The sequence below is a fragment of the Felis catus genome, chromosome D2 (genome assembly GCF_018350175.1).
Source record: "Felis catus isolate Fca126 chromosome D2, F.catus_Fca126_mat1.0, whole genome shotgun sequence".
Classification (NCBI taxonomy): domain Eukaryota; kingdom Metazoa; phylum Chordata; class Mammalia; order Carnivora; family Felidae; genus Felis; species Felis catus.
This window is the reverse complement of record NC_058378.1, coordinates 23934950-23958019: the sequence shown is the minus strand read 5'-3', so window position 1 is coordinate 23958019 and position 23070 is coordinate 23934950. Positions and strand designations below refer to the sequence as shown.

General features: G+C 35.8%; 1 protein-coding gene across 3 annotated transcripts in view; it reads left to right on the top strand.

Moving 5' to 3' along the window:
* RTKN2 (rhotekin 2) overlaps positions 1-13991 on the top strand; it is a 72220-nt gene extending 58229 nt beyond the window's left edge. For all 3 annotated transcript variants that reach the window (XM_019813155.2, XM_019813154.3, XM_011287373.3), the window contains 3 exons: positions 6308-6473; positions 10817-10924; positions 12192-13991. In XM_019813155.2, coding sequence (XP_019668714.1) covers positions 6308-6473; positions 10817-10924; positions 12192-12727 — 810 coding nt within the window. In that variant the 3' untranslated portion in view covers positions 12728-13991. The remainder of the gene's footprint in view (positions 1-6307; positions 6474-10816; positions 10925-12191) is intronic.
* Positions 13992-23070: the final 9079 nt, after the last annotated feature.

The following is a 23070-nucleotide window of genomic DNA, read 5'->3' as shown; positions in this document are numbered from 1 at the left end:
TTTCAATAATGAATAATAAAATTTGTACTAACCAAATCAATATTACTACTTGGTCTGATAGATCTTTGTTAAATTATCTTGAAATTGCTTTAACCATTATGTTTGTCATGGACCCTAACAAGCAAAATTATTATGAAGCATATGGGATTTTTTTTCTGATTATGTTAGTCCTTTAATGTCTCAATCCTATCAACTATTTAGATTGTCGTTTATTAAATACAGCAAAAATAGTTACTTAAGCCTTTTCCTTTAGGAGTTTACATCTGATTTCATTGACATAAATTGAAAATAATTATATCACACTAATACTAATCCTTCCTAATGCTTGGTTTGATTTATGGTTATGGTTTATGTATTTCCAACATTCCTTGCCAAATATTGTGAAAGTATGCTTTCTTTGTTACTAGAGTGTGTATGAGGTCTAAAGCTTGTTTTTCGTCAGCAACATTTTGTCTTCATTCCTGATTAACAAGACTTTAGACCAGCACCTTTCAAAGAACTCATTTATTCTTAACAACATGTTCATGAGGAAGCTGTGAGTGAAGTAATATTATCTCAGCATTATAGGTAGGAAAGCAGGCACTTAGTTCTTTGTACTTGTAGCTTATTTTTAATTTGGGGAGGGGACATTTAAAGATAATCTTTAAAGAGAATGATAGAAATAAACCTGTCTGTATCCTCGTACATTGTCCATCATAAAATTATTTTGAAGCAAATCCTGGAGGCTATATGATTTTACTTATAATTATTACAATTATCATACTTAACGAAAATTTATAGTCATATATATAGTCAATATATCATCAAAAATTCAGTGTTCAAATTTTCCAGCCTTGTAATTTTTTAAATAGCTTTTGAATCAGGATTTTAAAATAATGGTTATATATTGCATTTAATTGATTTGATCTCTTAAATCTGTAACTCTGTTGGAGTTGTCTCTTGGTCTCATGCACACACACACACTCTCTCTCTCTCTCACACACACACACACACACACACACACACACACACAATTTATTGAAGAAATTGAGTCATTTATCCTACAGAGTTTTCCATACTCTGAATTTTGCTGATTGCATCTTTGAGTTGTCTTTTTTTCTCCTATTTTTGGATCAGATTTTTGTTTGTTGGTTGATTGGTTAGTAACAATATATCTTAGGAAATATTGTGTACTTTTATTGGGAGACATTTAATTGCCTGGGTCTTCTAATCATGTTAACATCCATAGGTGAGTATTGATTGCATCTTTTATTTCATTAGGGATTGCAAATTGGTGGTATTTTAACATTCTTTCTTCATTTATTAGCTGGGATACCTCTATATTATCAGCTATTTGGTTGAGGTACAATTCTTATAGGAAAGACAGAATAAAGACTTTAAGATTTAACTAGTTGCCAAAACAATGAGGTGGTTCCTTAGCATCCTTCAAAAGTGACAAGTGAGTCCATTTTTTTTTAATTTTGAGAGAGTGAGTGAGTGGGGGGAGGGACAGAGAGACAGACAGGGTGAAAGAGAATCCTAAGCAGGCTCCACACTCAGCACAGAGCCTGACACGGGGCTTGATCTCACAACCGTGAGATCCTGACCTGAGCCGAAATGAAGAGTTGGATGCTTAGTTGACTGAGCTATCCAGTTACCCCCAAATGAGTTCATTTTTAAATATCATTAAGAATTTATGGGTTTAAAGACATTTCATGCATTAATCCATTACCATTGGATTCTTATTGACATTTAGATAGTCCCATCTTTGGCTACTGGAAGCCTCTTCAGTTTGGCTCTCGAGTCCTTTTGATACAATCCTATTAATCTTTGATTTTTGGTAGGATAAGAAGTTCAGGGATTATCCTATATATTTTCTGGCCCAAGCTAAGAATTAGCCATGTCTATAAAGAGCTCTGATTCCTTTTAGTAGGAAATAATATTTAGAACCCATAATCTGGTTATGGAGTAGATTTTTTAAAGATTGTATAGTCAAAAGTAAGGTAAGAAACAGTGCATAAATCTAGTCCCAATTTAGTAATTTTCCATTACCACAGAAATAGGTTGAAGTACAGTTTTAATTTAAAATAATGAACAGCCTAAAAGAAACTTTCCTTTGATTTCAGAGTTAATTATATTTTGTTACAAAATTGACTTCTCAGATTATATCTGTTATTGACTTCAGTTGGCCTTCTCTGGGTACCCGCCATCTCATTCAGTGGAAGGTTCCAGTTCAGTATGTGTTGACTGATAAAAGGAGATCCAGCCAAGGATTAAAATTTCACAATGAAGTCTCAGATTTATCCGCAGAGCAGTAAAAGTTGACTGTAAAACCTCCCTAATCAACTAAATGGTTTGAGATTAGCAAAAAGCAAGGCAGGAAACTCTGATTTTAGATAGAAAACTTATTTTGGGACATAAGTTTCCTCATCTATAAAGTGTTGGATTAGGACTATATCTGCGATCCTCGTATGTCAACCTAAAACTGTCATTATCTGAGTTGTTCTTCTCTTATCTCATTAATTTATTCTTCATATATTTTTCAATCACTTAGTGAGTGCCAGGCAGTATTTTAGGTGGGAGAAATAGTGGGAGCAGAAATGCCTGTTTCTTGCTTTCAAACCCTGCTAAGAGGAGACACTGCCCTCATCTAAGCGTCATGTGAGCCCATAATGATAACAGTCCTAAAATTCACCTTGTGTTTTCTAATCCATTCCTCATTGAAGTTTTAAGAACTCTTATTGATACTTTTCCCAGAATGAAAAACAGCTTGCATGGACTTTCTGACATTATCAGAAACTTTATTTAATGACTTTTTCTTTGACATCCAGTTTTTGGTTGAAAAAATTCCCATTAGTTAAATTATTTGGGGTGATAAAATATAGAAGTTAATTCAAATGATCTATTCTGCGTTTCATTTGCACCTTTTAAAAGCTTCTCATGTTTTAAAAATTTAGTGGTATTTATGGTCCTCAGAGCTAATGGAGTGTATAGTGTACAGTATTTATATATTATTGCATTATATTCTCTTAGAAAGATATAAATGATCCAGTTCATCAGATTTTCTACATAGCTATTTTCATTTGAAATGATATCTTGGTATTATTAAAAATGTACATATTCATCTATAAAAATCACACTTTCGATATTTAAAAGTTGAATCCATTTTAATCCTACATACAAAAGGTAGTCAGAAATTTGTATTCCGATAGATTTGAATGGAGACAAAAGCACAATTTCAACAACAAGAATAATTCATATTTTATTGTTTTTTTTTAATACTGAGAGAATAGAGGGTTCTCCTGCCTTCCTCCCCCACTGAGTCAGCCTTCAGTAAGTCTTACTGAGAGCATATTAAAGATTCTTTCTGGAGCTTCAGTCATTCTCTGCTGGTGATAATAAGCGTTATACTTAAAGAGGTTGATTACATGCATTTTCAGCCTGCAAGGATATCAATTAGGGTACCATTTTGTTTTTATATTGTATAAATAATTGCTCAAAAGAGTTAACTCACAAAGTTTATTACCATGGCATAGGAATGTAAAAAGACCATTATGTTAAATTACAATGTTGACCATAAGTCCATTATAATCCTCTGAAGACACTTACTCCTACATTTTAAAAATGACAGTGTCTCTAAGATGGTTACTAATCCTTATGTTTTGTGATACTCCAGAGTTTCAAAGTTAGGTTGCTACTTCATGCAGCATACATTTTTTCTCATGTGATTTTTGAATAAGAATTCCTTCCTTCAGGAAAGAACTTCTGTCATCCACAGTAGTCCCTTCTTAACTGCAGGGCATATGTTCCAAGACCCCCAGTGGATGCCTGATACTGTGGACAGTACCTAACCCTATATATACTGTGTTTTCCTATACATACATACATACCTGTGGTAATTTGGTTTATAAATTAGGCACAGTGAGAGATTAACAACAATAACTAATAGTAGAATAGAATAGTTATAACAATGTACTGTAATGAAAGTTACATGAATGTGGCCTCTCTGCCTCTCAGAATATCTTATTATGCCACACTCACCCTTCTTGTGATGGATGTGAGACCATAGGATGCCTGTGTGATGAGATGCAGTGAGGTGGGTGACGTAGGCATTATGATGACGTAGAAGCAGTAGGCTCTGCTGACCTGATGGCGTGTCAGGAGGAGCATCATCTGCTTGTGGACCACAGTTGACTGGGGCAACTGAAATTGCAGAAAACGCAGACTGAGGATAAGGGGGAGCTAGTGTTTATATGGTGCTCACCTGTCTGTATTTTCCCATGCTTCAGGGAATGTATAGCTTTTCTTTGTAAGTCTTTGCTCCTGTCCATAGACATCATTATATGTATATGTTAGTTTTGGTATGTGAGAATACATGCAATTTCTCTTCACTCAGTACTGAAAGAAGTGAGGAATTTCTTCTCACTCCTAATCAGCTTTTGAAACTGCCAACTAAATCCTCTTCTGCACACACTACAGTAGATTTAAAACGTATTCCTCTAGAACTCTTCTACCCAGGACAGTAGACACTCGCTACCAGTGGCTGTTACTTATAATGTGACTGGTCCAAATGGAGATGTGCTTTAAGTATAAAATAGACACTGGATTTGGGAGACTTAGAATGAAAAAGTGTAAAATATCTCAAAAAAAAGTTTTTCAATCACACATTAAAATAATATTTTGGATGCATTGGGTTGCAGAAGAACATTTTATTTTTTTAATTATTTTTTTAATGTTTATTTTTGAGAGAGAGAGAGAGGGAGACACAGAATTCAAAGCAGGCTGCACACTCTGAGCTGTCAGCATAGAGCTTGATGCAGGGCTCGAACTCACCGCAAGATCGTGACCTGAGCTGAAGTTGGACGCTCAACCTACTGAGCCATCCAGGCGCCCCTTTTATTTTATTGTTTTTAAGTTTTTAAAAAGGTGTTTATTTATTTAGAGAGAGACAGAGAGTGTGAGCGGGTGAGGGGCAGAGAGAGGGGGAGAGAGAATCCCAAGCAGGCTCTGTGCTGAGGCTTGAACCCACCAACTGGAAGATCATGATGACCTGAGCTGAAATCAGGAGTTGGATGCTCAGCTGCCTAAACCACCCAGGCGCCCATAAAAACGTTATTTCAAAATATTGTAATAATTATTACATAATTATTTTCACCAGTTTTCATTTTACCTTCTAATGTGATACTAGAAAATCTTCAATTACACATGTGTCTCATTTATTTATTTTTTTAATATTTACTTTTGAGAGAAAGAGGCAAAGAGTGTGAGCAGGGGAGGGACAGAGAGAGACAGGGAGACATAGAATCCGAAGCAAGCCCCAGGCTCCGAGCTGTCCGCACAGAGCCCGACATGGGGCTGGAACTCACAAACCATGACGAGATCATGACCTGAGCCAAAGTCAGATGCTTAACCAACTGAGCCACCCAGGCACCCCAGATGTGGCTCACTTGTGCAGGACAGCACTGCTCTAGAATAATATCACTCATTATCCAGGCAGCCAAATCCCCATTGTTTCCCCAAAACTCCTTGGAAACTACATGTAGTTGCTAGCTTGTCATGTGGCATGGTGGTGCCTGTGTCACTTGGGAACAGACTTGCTACATGTAGACACAGTAAGCACCATAATGTCGTACCTAGTACCACTCAGAAAAAAAGCTTAAGACTATCAACATGAATGAAACCATTGCCTTTGTTGTAGAGTGTTGCATTCAGCATTTAAAAAAATAATTGTTACCATCATGAAGGTTATAGTACTTCGTGGATCTTTAGCTATGAGCTTTGTAAATGAATGTTACACATGAAATAAATGTTAATGGGAAAAACCTAACTGCTTTGCTGCAGTAAACACTAAGTTATGATTTTACTGCTTTAAGTGATAACACCGTATGTAATGCTTGAATATTAGAATAACAAACATTCTTTACTGATTCTTTTATTTTATTACTGTTGGAAATGTAGTTAATATAATTCACATTACAGTTATGACATGCCATACTTGTTTTATTGCAAATTTTAAGATGTATATAAAAGACAGCATACTCCTACTTAAAAGGATCAAAACAGGTTATGTTTTAATCTCATGTAATTTAATGTAAGTTCTATATGTAGCATGCTTTGAAACATTGTTCAGTATTTTTACTACAAAGCATTTTTTAACTCGGTGATCTGAGTCTGAATTTTGAAAATTCTCAAAGTTCCATATTTTAAATGATCAGCAGCAAGATTTATAAATGTATCTGCTCTAAGTGTGGTAGTGAGCAGTAAAATACTTATTTGTTAATTACAAAAATATTCTCTTGTAAAACATTAATTTTGTCTTAATTTTTAGGAAACCAGAATTCGCGCAATGGATAAGGATGCCAAGAAAAAAATTCATAATTTTTCTGTTATCAACCCTGTTGCTGGACAGTCTGTAACTCATATTTTTGCAGTGGACAGTAGAGAAGATCTCCAGAAATGGATGGAAGCCTTCTGGCAGCATTTTTTTGATCTTAGTAAGTTAATTTTTGGATTTGCCAGTATTATATATATGTATCATGAAAGGATGCACAAAGCAATCTAAATATTAAAATTATAATGTTATAATTTGTATCAAGAATTTTTTTATGCTCTTGAATAAAATGATAGTATATCATCAATGCATTGATCACTTTTTCTCTCAACTTTTCCCCAATGCCTGACTTTAACTATAGTTTATTATACCTTTGAATTCCTAGTATCTCTACCTGTTACTTTTTAAGTTCCTCTGGTCCCTAAAACAACTAGACCACATTTTTTCAAAATATTAGGTTTTAATTGGTTAAAGCAGTGTGTTTAATCAAAGGGATAACAATCCATTTGAGGAGTGAAACACTTCTCTAGGTTAGTGATGATTCTAAAATGTTGAAATGTTCAGAAGGAAATTCATTTTTATGTAACCTTCTGTTAACTCCAGATTCGTTATAATATCATTTTGGACATCACCCAAAAAATTTTTTTAAACCATACATGTGGTTTTTCAGCTTCAATAGTACAGCCCATGATTTTAAAAACAATGTGATAGTAATATAACAAGAGTTTTACTATGTAAAATATGTGATCTAGTATTCTCAAGTTAAGGAGGAATTTTATCAACAAGAAAATATTGAAATGATATATTGAGATAGGAGGGAGGGAGATGGGGGATGGGCTAGATGGGTGATGGGTATTAAGGAGGGCACTTGTGTAAATGTGAACTATTGATAAGGGCTATTTCTAGTCAAACTAAGCCTACTGTTAGATTCAACCAGCATTTTATATCTTTAGAATGCTTTTTTATAGAATTACAAAGGATAGCCATTTCCAAACAATCAAAGTTATTTCTTCAACCCCTAGAAATAATCCAACAGAAATTTTAGGACTTCTTAATGAGCTATTTTGGGGAGCTTTATAAAAGAGTTAATACCTCCTGTCACCAGTGTGATCCATGGCCTGGTCAAGTATTATAGTGATGGTTGGGGAGGACGCAAAAAGGGAACTGAACGTATTGATTACCTTCAACATACCATATGGCTTCATTTATTTCTCACAACAGCCCAGCAGGGCAGAAATTATTTCCCTCTGCTCTAAGTTGAGAAAATTGAGGCCTGAAGAGATGTCTGGTTTACTGCAGGAAACTAGAGGACTCCCTCTATAGCCTTCTGGAGTTCTTTAGGACTTGTTTTCCTTAAGTACTATCCCTAGGCACTCAATAGGCGTTTGAATATTTGTTCCATGCTTATCAGCATGCACTACATTTTTTTTTTAAACTTCAGCTGATCTTAGATGTGTAACTTAAAAGACAACAACTTCCTTTCGTTTGCTGATCACATCTGAAATTTTAACTGCTTTCCTAAATGCTCTGCTTTAGAGAGTTTGTCTTACAAAGACTATATTATTTTTAGAAGTGATTCTATAAAAATGTTTATGTGTATAAAAACAGGAACAGGGTAAGAGGAGGTAAAAATGCAGAATATTATAGTCTGGATATCAACTACTACTAGATGATCTCATGTTTTTATTGTCCAGATTACATAAAGTAATTTATCATGCTAAAATAGGAAGTTGGAGGGATATAAATCTCGTGATACAACTGTCGAAATAAGAAAGCGATGACAACTAGATTCTTAGATCTGGCTATTTCTTTAGTATTTAATGATTTGGGATAAAATCTGCCAATCTATCTAGTTTCTGAAGTATAAATTCTATTAGATTCACATTTTACAATACATTGTGTATGGGGCACCTGGATGGCTCAGTCACTTGAACATCTGACTTGATTTCAGCTCGGGTCATGATCTCACAGTTCCATGGGTGGGTTCAAGCCCTGCATCGGGCTTCAGGCTCTGCGCTGACACTATGGAGCCTGCCTGGGATTCTCTCTCTCTCTCTCTCTCTCTCTCTCTCTCTCCCTCTCCCTCTCCCTCTCCCTCTCCCTCTCCCTCTCCCTCTCCCTCTCCCTCTCCCTCTCCCTCTCCCTCTCTTGCTCTCTCTCTCAAAATAAATACATAAACATTTTTTAAAAAGAATTCATTGTGTATGAAGATATGAAGCAAAGATGGAAATCCTAAAGATTGACTTGTACTTTAAATGTTTTATCTTCCTCATGGTAAGTGTAGCCTGTTGTGATCTTAGGTGAAATGTGATATGTAGAACATAGTAGAGGATGGATATTCAAGGCAGAATAAACTAAGAGTAATTTAATATTTAGAGCAAATTTCAATTATTTGACTCTGTGTAAGAGTAGAAAATTGAAAGAGTGAGATTAAAAATCACAAGAAAACATTAATGGCACTAAGCCTGCAGAAGAACAGAGACGAATGAAGAGTGGAGGTTGGAAGCCAAGGGGGATGTGATAGCTAATTTTTAATATTTGAGAGCTGAAAAACACGTAAAAGGAATGACACTGTTCTGGATAATCAAAAGGGGTAGGAGTAGTGGGTCAAAGATAAATTTGTTTCAAGTATTTAATAATATACATATTGAGTCAACATAAGCAGCTTAGCATAACAGATCATTTGACTGGGAACATTATAACAAATATTATTGTGGTAAACACCTCCAGTAGACAGATTTTATGTGAAGACAACATAGCCATTTAATATTTCATACTGGGGCCTTTTTTTTATGTTAACATGTTGGTATCATGTATAACTTTGCATACTAATTTATTCACTGGTAAAATAAATGTTTCCATTGTAAAATTGACCAGTGAACATTCCACACTTGTACCTCTGACTTCAGTTACACATGGATAACATGGCTTTATATTCCAGTTTTCAACATGATTAATATTCTGCTACCACTTTAACAATGAACAGCTTTAATCTATCAATATAGAGAAAATACGGCACTTTGTAATTTCCCTAAGATTTGACAGAGAAATGTTTGCTAGCTTAAAGTATTTCATTATTTTTCCAGTAGATAAGACCTTAATTTTTTTCTGCCCCAAGAAGGAAAAGCTGGCTTTTATATATTTATCTAAAAAAGGAAGTGGAGGGGAGGAATAAGTTATCAGATCTCAGATCCTACTAGATTTAAATTCTGCAGAGCAACCTTTGAAGCCTCAAACTCAAGATTTTGTTCTCTCTCTGAGATGCTATGTGGGCTATTTTGAAATTTTTGCCATATTCTATACTTAGCATTGTAATAAAACACACTAAAAGGTTTTTTATGTTTCTTAACTATTTAAAGTGATGGATTTAAAATTTATGCGTATTACCATATAGCCGTGGCTGTATATTAGATTTAAAACAAAAGAAATGAATAGATAATTTAACTAAACGTGAAATGTCTTTCATTTTTAAGCTATCGAAAATAACTAAATTGGATATTGAGAATATAATAAAAAGGAAGAGAAATATAGATCATAAATCATTCCAAAAAGACACATACGTGTATGACATTTACTTTTCTACAGATGTAAGATAGAGTATAAGCATAGCGAACCCCAGTAACCTGCTTTTATAATATGAACAGAGAGACGCATGGTTTCTAGCACAGCTGTTACCCAGCGCGTAGGTGCACAATAAATATGGAAAGGTTAAGTTGTTTATATCCACCACTCAGAAGAGATTAATCTGAGAATTTTAAGATGAAAATAATAAAACATAATTAAAAGAAAAATTAATGCTCACACTTCAAAATTTTAACTTAAAAATTGAAACAACTTATTTAAGAGTACTTTTTATTCCTAGTAACTACTGGCTTTATTTAAAGTGTCCTTCCTGAATAAATTAGATCCAGTTAGAATTTGGAGTAATGTGTTTTTATTGTAATGGGCTTTTATATACCTTTTACTTGACTGAAAATGCAGCATTTTTCTAGTTATGTGATTTTTGAAAAGCATAATCATTTGAAGAAATAATTGTTAAATAAACAATTCTTATTTCTTAGAATTTTCAAAATTAAAGCCATTTTTGAGAAGCATTATTTCTAACTATATTTTGGTTGATTTTTACCTTTCAAATGTCTTAAATACTGGGTATTTTTATTTAATATTTAACAGAGGAGAACTTGTGCCAACTTTTGCCATGAATAGAAATTTTAGTTATTGATCATTACTGTGCCAGTGAAATAGTACAGTATTTAATAGCCTAGAGATCTTAGCTTCTTATATCTGTGCACAGAACTTATTCTTAAAATAGATTACTTTTGTGTTGAGACGTGGACTGTAAAATCATTGGTAGTATTAGGTTTTTGTGGCTTCCTTAAGGCAATGCTTTATAAATTCACTGTTATTTTTCACAGCAAAAAAAAATATGTTGATATCTATTGAAAATGAAGTATACGTCTTCACATTTATGTTTTAAACTAGCCTGCCTTTTTCTGTCTTTCTTAGGCCAATGGAAGCATTGTTGTGAAGAACTTATGAAAATTGAGATTATGTCACCACGGAAACCACCTTTGTTCTTGACAAAAGAGGCGACCTCAGTCTACCATGATATGAGTAAGTGGGGTTTGTCTTTTCTAAGCTTCGGGGTAACAAAAACAACATTGTCCATACTCAAGCAGCTTATTCTATTGACATTAAAATGCTAAAATTTTCAGGGTGCAGTCAAAACGAATGAAAAAAGACTATGATTATAGACTGAGGAACTCATGTTTAATAGATGAATTAATACAAAATTAATGAATACACATTTTTCATAGTTTGAATGCTTAAGATCAAACAAAAATGTTAAGGCTTCAAAATGAATAAAGGTGCACTGAAAATAAATATTAGCTGAGTAGCTGATGAAAATTCTGAAAATGTGAACTTGCAGATTCTAAAATATAATCACGTTCTATAATTTTTTCTGTATTTTATTAAATTTGTCTTAAAGTAATGTTGATAAATGAATACTAGTAAATGGAAGTGTTCTTTCATCTCAGGTCAAAAATTTGGTTAAGTTTAATGCTTTGGAAAATTTTAAATTTCTGGACTCATTAATATTCCATTTTCCCACACTTTGAAGGGTAATTATTTATCTTTGTAGGATTGCCTGAGTGAACAGTGCTGTGAACACAGGTCAACACTAAATTCTAGTCTGTTTTGCCACCAATATATACTTTACACTTACTTTAAAATGTTAGATTAAAAATGATAGATTTGGGTTTACACATTTGAAAATACCAGTGATTCATTTAATAGACATTATCTCTATTCTCTTATTTTTCCCAAGGAAAAATTCATCCAGAACCCTTATCACCAAAATGTTTCCTTGGGTTTCTGGTTTTGGAATTTTTTCTCTATGATCAGAGACTTTTGCTAGTCTACAGGAAAGGATACTAATCCAGTTACATTTGTCCCAGTTTACATATCAGGCTTTTATAAAAAGGAAATCCACTCTAACCTAGAAATCAGAATAGATTTTAAATCCAAGAAAAGTTATTTAATAAGTACTTAATCTACAGAATTGAAAAAAAAATCCTGATGTAACTACTCCTTTGAAAGCTGAGTTTTACGCGTTTATTTAGGAACATTTACGCGTGTGCGTGCATGTGTGGCGCACAGTGAATGAGCTCCTTAGTTTTTGGTTCTGTTGGTAGGGGAAGGGTTATTTTTACAAGCAAATGCTTAAAAAAAAAAGAAAAAGAAAAACAACTCCAAATCACTTGCTTATCCAGTGTGTTTTGATGACCGTTATAGATGTTGGTTTAGAAAACAATAACTGACTCAAAGTGCACACAGCTTCTGAATTTTCCCATGCATTTTCTTCTCAAAATCATTACAGGCATTGATTCACCTATAAAACTTGAAAGTTTAACTGAGACCATACAAAAAAAACTTGAAGAGACAAATGGACAGTTTCTTATTGGTCAGCATGAAGAACCCTCACCACCTCTTTGGGCCAGCCTCTTTGATGGTAATCATGAAGTGGTTATCCAGAAAAAGGTGTTATCTCCTGCAAGCAAGCAGTTACATGACGGGAAAGGGAAAAAGAGACGTGCTCCCCTTCCTCCTTCTGATAAAGCTCCATTCAGCTTAAAAACACAGAGCAACACAGATCAATTGGTTAAGGACAACTGGGAAAAAACAAGTGTATCTTGGGCCTCGCCTTTGGATACCAAATTATCAACCCTAATGCATCACTTACAGAAACCAATGGCTGCTCCTCGAAAACTTCTCCCTGCCAGGAAAAATAATTTAACTGATGGCGAACTCACAGACACTAAAACCAATTTTGAAGCCAAGCCAGTGCCAGCTCCAAGGCAGAAATCTATCAAAGACATTTTGGATCCTCGATCATGGTTGCAAGCACAAGTATAGAAAACCCTTAATGTATAAAACATTTAAGAAAATCTATAACTGTTAGGCTTAATTCAGAAGCACTGGTGATATAGTAATACATAATTATGTTGGTAAATATGATAGTGATTTACATCAATAATTAATAAGCTATTAGGTATAAAAAATGTTTTATAATGAAGAAATGGATTTCTCTTTTACTTCTGATTTTCAGAACGTAAGTGATTTCCCCAGTAGAGTGCAAGAGGCAGTTTCTAGACAATATCCTAATTGTTGGAAGGGTTAATTTATTCCTAAATTAGTACCAGCAGTGAGCAAGCACTAGGCAGAAGAAGGCATTAAAATTTCTTTGGGGAGAGACTGTCTAGTAACTTAAAATGTGTTAAATCTGAGCCATATTCTCATTGTGAGAATTTTAATACTAATGGAATGTTTCAAAAGTTTTATTCAAACCACAAATTATAGAATCCACCCAAGAAAATTTCTTCTTAGCATTCTGGAATTCTCATCTAATGGTTCACTGGCTCTCATCTATTGTTTAACTCACTAGTTAACTCACTGACCTTTCAAATTCCTGGGATAAATTTTGGAATATTAAATTCTTCATCTTTAAAGGGGATTTATAATGTGCTATTCAAAGTTGTTTCCTTGATGAGCCCTGAAATCCTGTTGACATTAACTCATAAAGTGAAGCATAACATTTATTAGTTTAGAGAAAAGGTAAATGAAATGTTCTTTATTTCCACTTTTCTATGCATGGTGCTAATTTCCATTGTGACATTGGAATTTGGGGAAGTGAGTAGCTGATTAACACCTTAAAATTCATTTAATGCTTATTTAAAAAGCAGATGGCCGATTGAAAAATATCAGAAAAGTTGGCCATGATAATAATTTTCAGAATTAATCCTTTTAAAACATTTTAATTAAATTTCCTTTTTTCTAGTAAGGGTTGATGTCTGCTATTGATATTATTCATTAAAAGTCATATTCTTACAACAATGACATCGGAATCATTTCCATAGGAGGTAATTTCCATAGCAACTAATCACAGTGACCCAAACAGGATTATGAAATCAACAGCAAGAGGATGCATGCCTTAAGGAACAAAAAAATCCATTTTTTAAATAATAATGATTCCTCTAAACAAGAACTGAACAGTTTTAAAAATCAAGTCAGAATTTTCAAATAAAACAGTTTCCATAAGGTGTCAGCAACAGCACCAAAAAATGTGAAATCACACTGAACCCTAAATGTCATTGCAAGAAATAAAAATTCAAGAATTAAATTACTGGCCTGCGTATAATCTCTAGAGATCTTTTTAAAGCTCATGAGAACTCTATTTGGATCAGAACTACATTATTACAAAGTAAAATGAACACTTGACAAAAAATAACATTAATTTAAATGGAGCCTTTCATTATTTTTAGATAGCAGTCTTTTTTCATTTATAGAGAATGATGTAACTACCAGGTTACTTTTGTGTTTGCCTGGGCCTCCTAGTCAGAATTGCAACTCGAGGGAGTAATGATACAAAAGGTCTCTTGTGACCACGAACACCAGGACAGACATAGTATTTGATGAGAAGGAAGCCCCGTATGCATGCCTTAGAGGGTGTAGAGACAGTCACGTGTATGAAAACCTGCAAAGGTAGGATTAATTTGTTTTTTCTAACTAGGAGGCTCTCCTCAATGTCTGTTGTGGTTGCCAAATCAGTAAAGGACATATTAAAAATCTACAGGATATTATGGTTTGAATTTTTGTTTATTTTTTAAACCTCACTGCTGTTTTTGACAGCATTTGTGACTGTCATTGCCACTAAATTATTGAGCTAGAAGATGCTGCAGGCAAAATTGTTTCTGAAACTGGCATCTAAGCATTTTTTTTTTTTAGTGGAAGCCTTCCTTATAACAACCGGTGTTAAAACTTCCAAATTATATTCTTGTCATTTCCTCATGCATATTATATCAAGAAAGATTTAAGGTGTACTGGAAAGAGAATGTACTCCTAGAGAACCTACGTAGCAGTTGTGCCCTCAGTGGGGCACTTTGAAACAAGGCTGAAGCCCTTCCTGCTAGAACCCTATGTGAAGCCTGACCAAGAGCCACCTCCCTCCCGCAATTATTCAGGCCGTTTCTGGGGGCCCGTCTCACTGTACGCTATGCAGCCTTTGCACTCAGGCTGAAGTTTCCAGCTTCACTTCCTTTAACGTTGTGCTCATTAAATGTTCATTCACTTCCCCCCAAAAGGTATAATACAGAGTTGGGGCTCCCTCCCTTCCTTCTTTCCATCTTACTCCCTTCCTTCCTTCCTTCCACAGTTAAAAAAAATCTAAAAATACTTAAACACTTTGTCAAGGAGTTCGTCAAAAGAAGTATTTGTTTTCGCATTTCCTAAACCGGAAGTTTATGACATATAAAAATATGCCGTGTAATGAAAGACATTTCAGCTTTTTATGAGCTGGCTTTTCACATTCTTTGTCCTTTTAATTTGTTTCTTGGTAGATGAAGACCATAAACTTGAAAACAAAGAGTTAGCTGTCAGATCTTGATAATAATATTATAATTAGAGAAAAAAGAATAGATATTTTATGATATTATGATAATTCTGGTGATCTGAAGATAATGTCTTAGAAAATTACATTTACATTTCAAACTCTGGGATATAAATTACAACAGCATTAAAATAGTATTATTTTTACTTGCTACAAAGTGGTGAGCTTTTTATTTAAACATCTTGCCAAGGACAAAGAAGGCATCTTGTTACTGGAAACACACACCTCCTAAGGTAAACAGTCTTTCAAAATATCAGGCATGCCAACTCTTGGGGAGTTTGGTTAAATCCTCCTTAACTGTCTTCAGTGCCCCCTGACTTCTTTTAAATGGATGTGCATGTATGTGGAAAACTGATTCCATTTATTATAAATGCCTTATCTTTACCCTTTAAGATCCTACTAAATACATTTTTCTAGTATTTATTAAAAATGGAAGCTGCCTTGAGTTAGAGACAATTCATCTAAGGTAGGTTAAGCAGTCAAGTATTTCCTTAGGCTTATGTTCAGCACCTTAGTCACCTACTGAGAAGTTAATTAATTCAGTCCAAAATGAAATTATAGGGCAGTTTGATGCAATTTATGTTAAATGCCAGTTGAATGTAATCACCTGTGTTACCATGAATGAGGGGCAACTGTACTAGATAAAGTGCTATACCATGAACAAGAAGAGAAATGCTTTGGCAGGAAAATATCTGTCCCTGTGGTCAGAATTTATCAAAATCCTTGTCTTTTTAAAGAGTGAATTATTGAACAGTAATTAAACTTTAACTGATGACCATTTATACAGGGATCTATTAGTCTTAAACTATAAAGTAGACAGAGTTGACTTTGTGCATTTCAAAAGCATCACTATTTTTAAATGTTTACATGTTTAATGTAACTCTGCTAATAATAGTCATGAAAAAGTTTATCTGGGATCATGCATATTTTTAGTTAACACTAGAAAGGGTATTACCTTTGAAGTTTTAAAAGACTTCATTTGAAAATATGGTAGTGTGTGTTATTTTCTATGACATGCTTGTATAATTGGCATTTTTGTAATGTTTATTTTATTTTTTTGAAGTGTATTTATTTTGAGTGAGAGCTCGTGCAAGCGAGGGAGGGGCAGAGAGAGAGAAAAAGAGTATCTTGAGCAGGCCCTACACTATCAGCGTAGAGCCCACATGGCACTTGATCTCAAAACTGTGAGATCATGACCTGAGCAGAAATCAAGAGTAGGAGGTTTAACCCACTGAGCTACCCAAGCGCCCCTGTAATTTTTATTTTTCATTAATTTTTTTATGTTTTATTTATTTTTGAGAGAGCATGAGCTGGGGAGGGACAGAGGAAGAAGGGGACAGAAGATCAGAAGGGGGCTATTATGCACTGAGAGCAGCAAGCCTGATGTGGGGCGCAAACTCACAAACTGCAAGATCATGACCTGAGCCGAAGTTGGGTGCTCAATGGACTGAGCCACCCAGGTGCTTCTCATTTTTACTTTTTAATTAAATTTAGGTCAAGTATCTGGATTAAGACATATTCTATTATGGTTATCTATATATATGGTTATCTATATATATGGTTATCTATATATATGGATATATAATATATATATATATATATATATATATATATATATATATATATACACACACACACACACACACACACACACACACCAGTGATTGGTAAGGAAGCCAAGGTCATGTGATTAAAACTTCTATACATTAAAAGAACTGATTTATGAAGACATTTGCTTGATTTTTCTTTAGATACCCCTCTGTGCTACATTGATAAAAGTAAACTCTTGTGAAATCAGTTTAATCAGAGAAAGACATACCCAGTAGCTGGTGCTTCTTATTATAAGACTAATATTTGATATCCTACATATAACTAACAATTATTAAAATGTTTGTATATAATCCTTCTTATAGGATACTCTTTTAAAAATCTACTCATATAACCTTAGCTTTAGGCTACTGATGCAGAATTTGCCCAGAGCTTTAGGTCACTCTAATGATAAATTAGGGACCTGGGATACTCAGTTGCTGTAGCCACAAGGAGACTCCTTATTGTAATGTGCCTCCCTCAGTGCTTAATTTATTCCCATGGAGCTCCTCAAGGGAGGGGGAGAGAAATGAACAATCCTGGCTCAATTATATTATTTCAACATTTTATTTTGAAATTGTGAAGCGTGACCAGAAATACTTAGCATTTCATTTTAGGAAAAGCTTCTCTTTCTCTGAGGAGATTTATTACAGAGGTATTTTTATTAATCTGAATATCAGAAAATACCAATCCTGGCATGTTTGATCATTAGAAAATTAGGCAAGATCATTCCAAATCTTACTGAAAATTGTGTTTTAAATCACAGCAGTTTGCTTTCGGAGATATGGTAATCTCTTATTGTAACCACTAAAGGAGAGAGGGATTGAAAAGACCTTGTATGTACATAATTGTGCCATGTCATAAACATGTTTCAAGATTATCAAAATAGAATGTCTTAAACAAAAAGCAGAATCAGACCTATAAATACAAAGGACAAACTGATGGTTGCCAGAGGGAAGGGGGCTGGGGGCATGGACTGAATGGGTGAAGGGGAGCGGAAGACACAGGCTTCCAGTTATGGGATGAGTAAGTCACGGGAGTGAAAGGCATGGCATAGAGAGGACAGTCAGTGATACTGTCATAGCCATGCATGGGGACAGGTGGTGGCTACACCTGTGGTGAGCACAGCATAGCGTATAGGTGTGTCGCATCACTGTGTTGTACACCTGAAACTGACTAACGCTGTGTGTCAGCTATACTCAAAAACATTTTTAATAGATTTTTTGTTGTTGAAAATGGGTACTTTCCTGAGTGTTATATTTTTAGGTTTGTTAACTCAAAACAAATTTTCTCTCTGTGTGTGGATATATTTTTGTTGAATTTAGCCATCTTAATAAATGCTTCTTAATTGGTTGTTGGCAATTTTAGTTTTATATTAAAGAGGAGAGAGTGTTAAGAGTTATCCATCCTCTTAGCTCGAGCATTAAAACATGTTCGTTTGTATAAAATGTAAAACTGTAGATACATACATATACTCTGTTAAGTCTTCAATCCAGATATTTTCCATTAGTTTTTGAAGATGCTTTTAAAAGTACGTCCAGTGCTGGCGGAATGGAAGTCCAGACCTCTCCACAGCCGACAGAAAGCGTCCCAGCCACACTCCAACCTCCCCCACCCTGCTCGGCCCATTCCTCTGCTGCTCTCAGCATGTGGACTTGCCTCAACAAGTTTCTGCTTGCTCATCATTTTCTTGTGCTAGCCCCTCTGCCTAGAATATCTTTCCTCCCTGTCTTCTCCATGAAATCTTCCCTCAACCCACAGCCAGCAAGTTTCATTCATTCTTCAAAGTGGTAGGACCTCTAAATTCCCCAAGACTTCATGCCCTCTTCAGTCTCTCCACCTAGGTAGTTCCACTCCCTTTGTGCTTTATATCTATGTCTGCGGCCTAAGCCCTTGTTCATAGTGTTGTGTCCCCCTGCATAACAAAGTACCATGAACTTATCAATTTAAAACAACATCCATTCATTATCTCACTTTTCCTTAGAGGTCTAAATGGGCTCCACTGGTTTCTCTGCTTGGGATCCCACAAGGCCGACATCAAGGTGTCCACTGGGCTGGGCTCTAATCTGAAGCCTCTGGGGAAGATCTGCTTCTAGCCTTATTATTCCTGCTGACACCAGAATTGTGTATTGGTCAGGGGTCACTCTCAGCAACTGGAGATCACTCTTCAGTTTTTGCATCTGGCCCCCTCAATCTAACTTCAGCTCATTAAATTTGCTCACAGAGGAGTTGAATCCATTGGATTCAAGTCTGTCTTACTTTTCCATCCACTACCAGCTGGGGAGAACTGCTCTTTACAGGCTTATGTGAGTATATGCAGCCCACCGGGATAATTTCCCTTTTGATAATTCACGGCCCACTGATTAGTAACCTTAAGTACATCTGGAAAAATCTCTTTTGCATTTAATATCGCATAATCATGCGTATGCTATATTCATAGGGCAGGAAGTCTTGGAGTGCCATTTTAGAATTCTGCCTACCATAAATTAGGTTTTTCAAGGACAGGAAGCATGTCTTATTGACCTTTTAACCCTGTCATGGTGAAATGATAAGGAAGGAATAGTACTGGGTAATTATGTGTAGGGCATTGTGGTAAGTACATGAATTAACTTCCTAGCCCACTAAGCAAATGTCGAAGACTTGCCCTGGGTCACACTGCATGGTACCTGAGAGTATAGACTCTGGAATTAGACACGGATTAACCTGAGTCTACATGACCTCATTGTATGATTTGGGGCTTTTTTTTTTTTTAAACCTCATCTAAGGTTTTTGTTTGTTTGTTTGTTTGTTTTTTATCCTTTAATGTAAAAATAGTATTTGCCTCATAGGATAGTCATGATTATTAAATTAGATAATACATGTAACACAAAGCCCAGGGCCTGGCATATAAATTCTTACCTTGTTTCTATAGTGTGCCATATAACATTGTAACATACATAAAGAAAGGAATGAGAAGATATAGCTGATACGCACACATGCATTCATATATTCTTTTTGTTTTTAATGTTTATTTTTTTATTTTCGAGAGAGACAGTGTGAGCAGGGCAGGGGCAGAGAGAGAGGGAGACACAGAATCCAAAGCAGGCTCCAGGCTCTGAGCTGTCAGCACAGGGCCTGATGCGGAGCTTGAATTCACAAACTGTGAGATCATGACCTGAGCTGAAGTCGGATGCTCAACCAACTGAGCCACCCAGGTGCCCCTGCATTCATATATTCTTAAAAGAACTTTAACCCAGCCCCATGTTTCACTTCATGTGAACATGCTGGACTTACAGTACCCAAAAATGTGTTCAGATACTTGTTGTCCCTGTATTAGAACCCTATGTAAGGCACTATTGGGACTTACAAAATTAAAAAGAATACTTATTCTAGAGAAGTTCATGTTCTAGTTTGTAGGACAAACCATAAGGTGAATTACTGTTTGAACTTGCATTCCATATATCTAACATTAATATGTCTGTAGAAAGACCTTTAAAACAATTCCTATCTATCATCAGTGAACTGGAGGAATTAGTTGAAAAGATAATTCATAAAACAAAAATAGGCGATAAAAAGAGAATTCAGTATAACACATCTAATTTTGTTATGAGAGATCAGAGAGGGGTATGAGAACTTCCACAAAGCAATTTTCAACAAGTGTAAAAGCCCTTGTATCTTTACTACTAAACTGAGGTAAGCAGTGCAAAATTATACTCTGAATATCATGGGGCAATGTGAGAGCAAGTCATAATGGGAAGATTGTTCAAATCTAGGAGAAATAAGGAAAATAGGAGTCAGTTTACTCACTAGGTTCCCGGAGGAGTTTAATTTAACAGCACTCAAAGTTAAGGGGGAGTGTAGTCATGGAAGTTGTGGAAAGGAATGAATCGGATAAGGCAGTGAGTCTATTTTTAAGGTAAAAATCCACAGAACGTGATAAAGAGTAAAAATGGCAATAGGGGAAAGGTAGGATATGTTGGACCACAGGCCACGAACTTGAATGTCAGTTCAAGAAAACAAGACAAACTTAAGAACAGTTGACATCAGGAATAGAGTTGGCAGAGTTAGTGGAAAGAGAATGTGGTTTATAGGTTGGGAGAATTGGATTTTAGTCTTTGGTTTACCATTAACCAGCCATGTTGCCTGGGCAAGCTATTTACCAATCTGCTCAGCTTTCCTATCAGCAAAACCACTGAACTGACTGTTGGTATTTGTCTCATACGAATCTAGAGAGCCCCAGGCTCCTGAGTTGGTACCCCTAGAGGTAGCAACCAGAGAGGGTGATGCCAAGAGAGGGAGCCTCTGGTTCTCCCTTGTCTAATTCAGCTAGAGCAGCTCCAAGTTGATCTGTCTTCTGTTTTAACCCTTCAGGGTGGTATCATAAGAGTCACCATTTTACAAATGAGCAATTTAAGGCACAGAACAATTAAGTAACTTGCCTAAGGTCTTGTGGTGAGTGAGATAGGATTTGAACGTCACCATTCATGATCCAAAGTGAGTGTTCAATATCCTCATTGTACTACCAGCCTCTAACAAATGTGAAATACGAAAAAAAAAAAAAAAAAAAAAAAAGCATTAGGAAGTTTTGCTAGAGTGGCCTCCAAACTTTTTCCCTAATGATGTGGTCACTTGGTATATCCCTTTGTGTTAAAGCCCCAAATGAAAATCCGTTTCATTCACAATAAGATCTGGCCTGTACTATTCTGGACATGATGCTTGGCCCTGGGAGGCCTTCAGGAGGGACCTGGTTTAGGTATATGTGAACCTTGAATCTACTACTAAGCTGTGGAACTCATTTTAATGGACATATGAAGGGTAATAAAAGATAAATTCCATCTAAGGAAATCAGGTAGAAGGAGTAGTATTTGAGCCAGGCCTTGAACAACAACAACAACAACAACAACAACAACAACAAACTGGGGCAATTTATTGAAAGGCCACTGGAATCTGGAGTGAAGGAAGCCTTAGAAAGATTGGGCAGAACAAGTCAGGGTCTTCAGCAGCATGAAGACTGAAAGAAGAAAGTCATGTTCTTCTAGATTGTTAGAATAGTCTTTTAGAGTAGTGACTACACCAGCATATTAAAACTGATTAATATTGGGGTTACAGATAAATACAAATAAAAATTCCCCTCCCCTTGAATATGGACTTAGTGATTCACTCCTAACTAACAGAATATGATAGAAGATGATGTCATGTGACTTGTGAGGCTGGGTCATAATAAGGATAGCTTACACCTGAGCACTCTCTCTTGGATAACACGCTCTGAGGGATGCCAGCAGCCACACTCACACGGTCCTGGAAGAGACCCATGTGAAGAGGAACCAAGCCTTCCTCCCAACAACAAGCACTGCCTTTTGAGTGAGCCACCTCAGGAGCAGATCCTCAAGCCCAGGTATGACCACAGCCTCCTGAGAAATTCCAAGCCGGAACCAGCCAGCGACTCGCTTCCTAAATTCTTGACCCCACAAGCTTACAGTAAGATAATAAATGCTTCTTGTTTTAACCAGTAACTTTTTTTTGGGGGGGGTCATCTGTTGCCATAGCAATAGATGACCTTAAAAAACATGAAACTATAGGGTATGCCAAAGGCTGGCAATGGTTTAATTGCACATGGTTGGGGATTAGTGAGAAGGAGTCAGATGATCAATGGCCCTGAATGTCAGACAGACGTGCCTTCCATTTAGTTTCTGGAGAAATCTTCCATGTGGGCTTAATACATCCAGATCACATCTGACTTAGTCTCTGTTAGAGCAGTGAGGGCAGGAGTGGCTACAGTTGGTATTGGGGAGCATGCTCACCTTGTCTCTAGAAGAAAAGGAACAGTAGCCGATAGGTGCCTCCACTACATGTTAAGTCCATGGATAGCAGGGACTATTTTTCAGTCATGCTTTGTTAATACAAAGGTGCTGAGAGGATCAAGCGTCACCTGGCTTTATAAAAAAAAAAATTCCTTTGAGAAAAAAACTTCTACCATGTATCCAGGTCACTAATGTGACACCATTGACTTGATTCTTCTTACCTACCAGCCTCCTTTCGAGGAGAAGGTGATACTTTAAATTGCTTCCACCTGTGACATCTTAGCATGACTGAGTTTATCAAATTCTCTTTTCAGTAGGCAAGAGGGAAAGAGAAACCTGAAGGGTGTGAAGAGTGACACAGAGAGGTGAACAGATTAAAGGGGGGAAACATTCAGGGGCCCAGGACAAACCTCATTTACATGTGTCCACACCAAGGGTTCTGAATG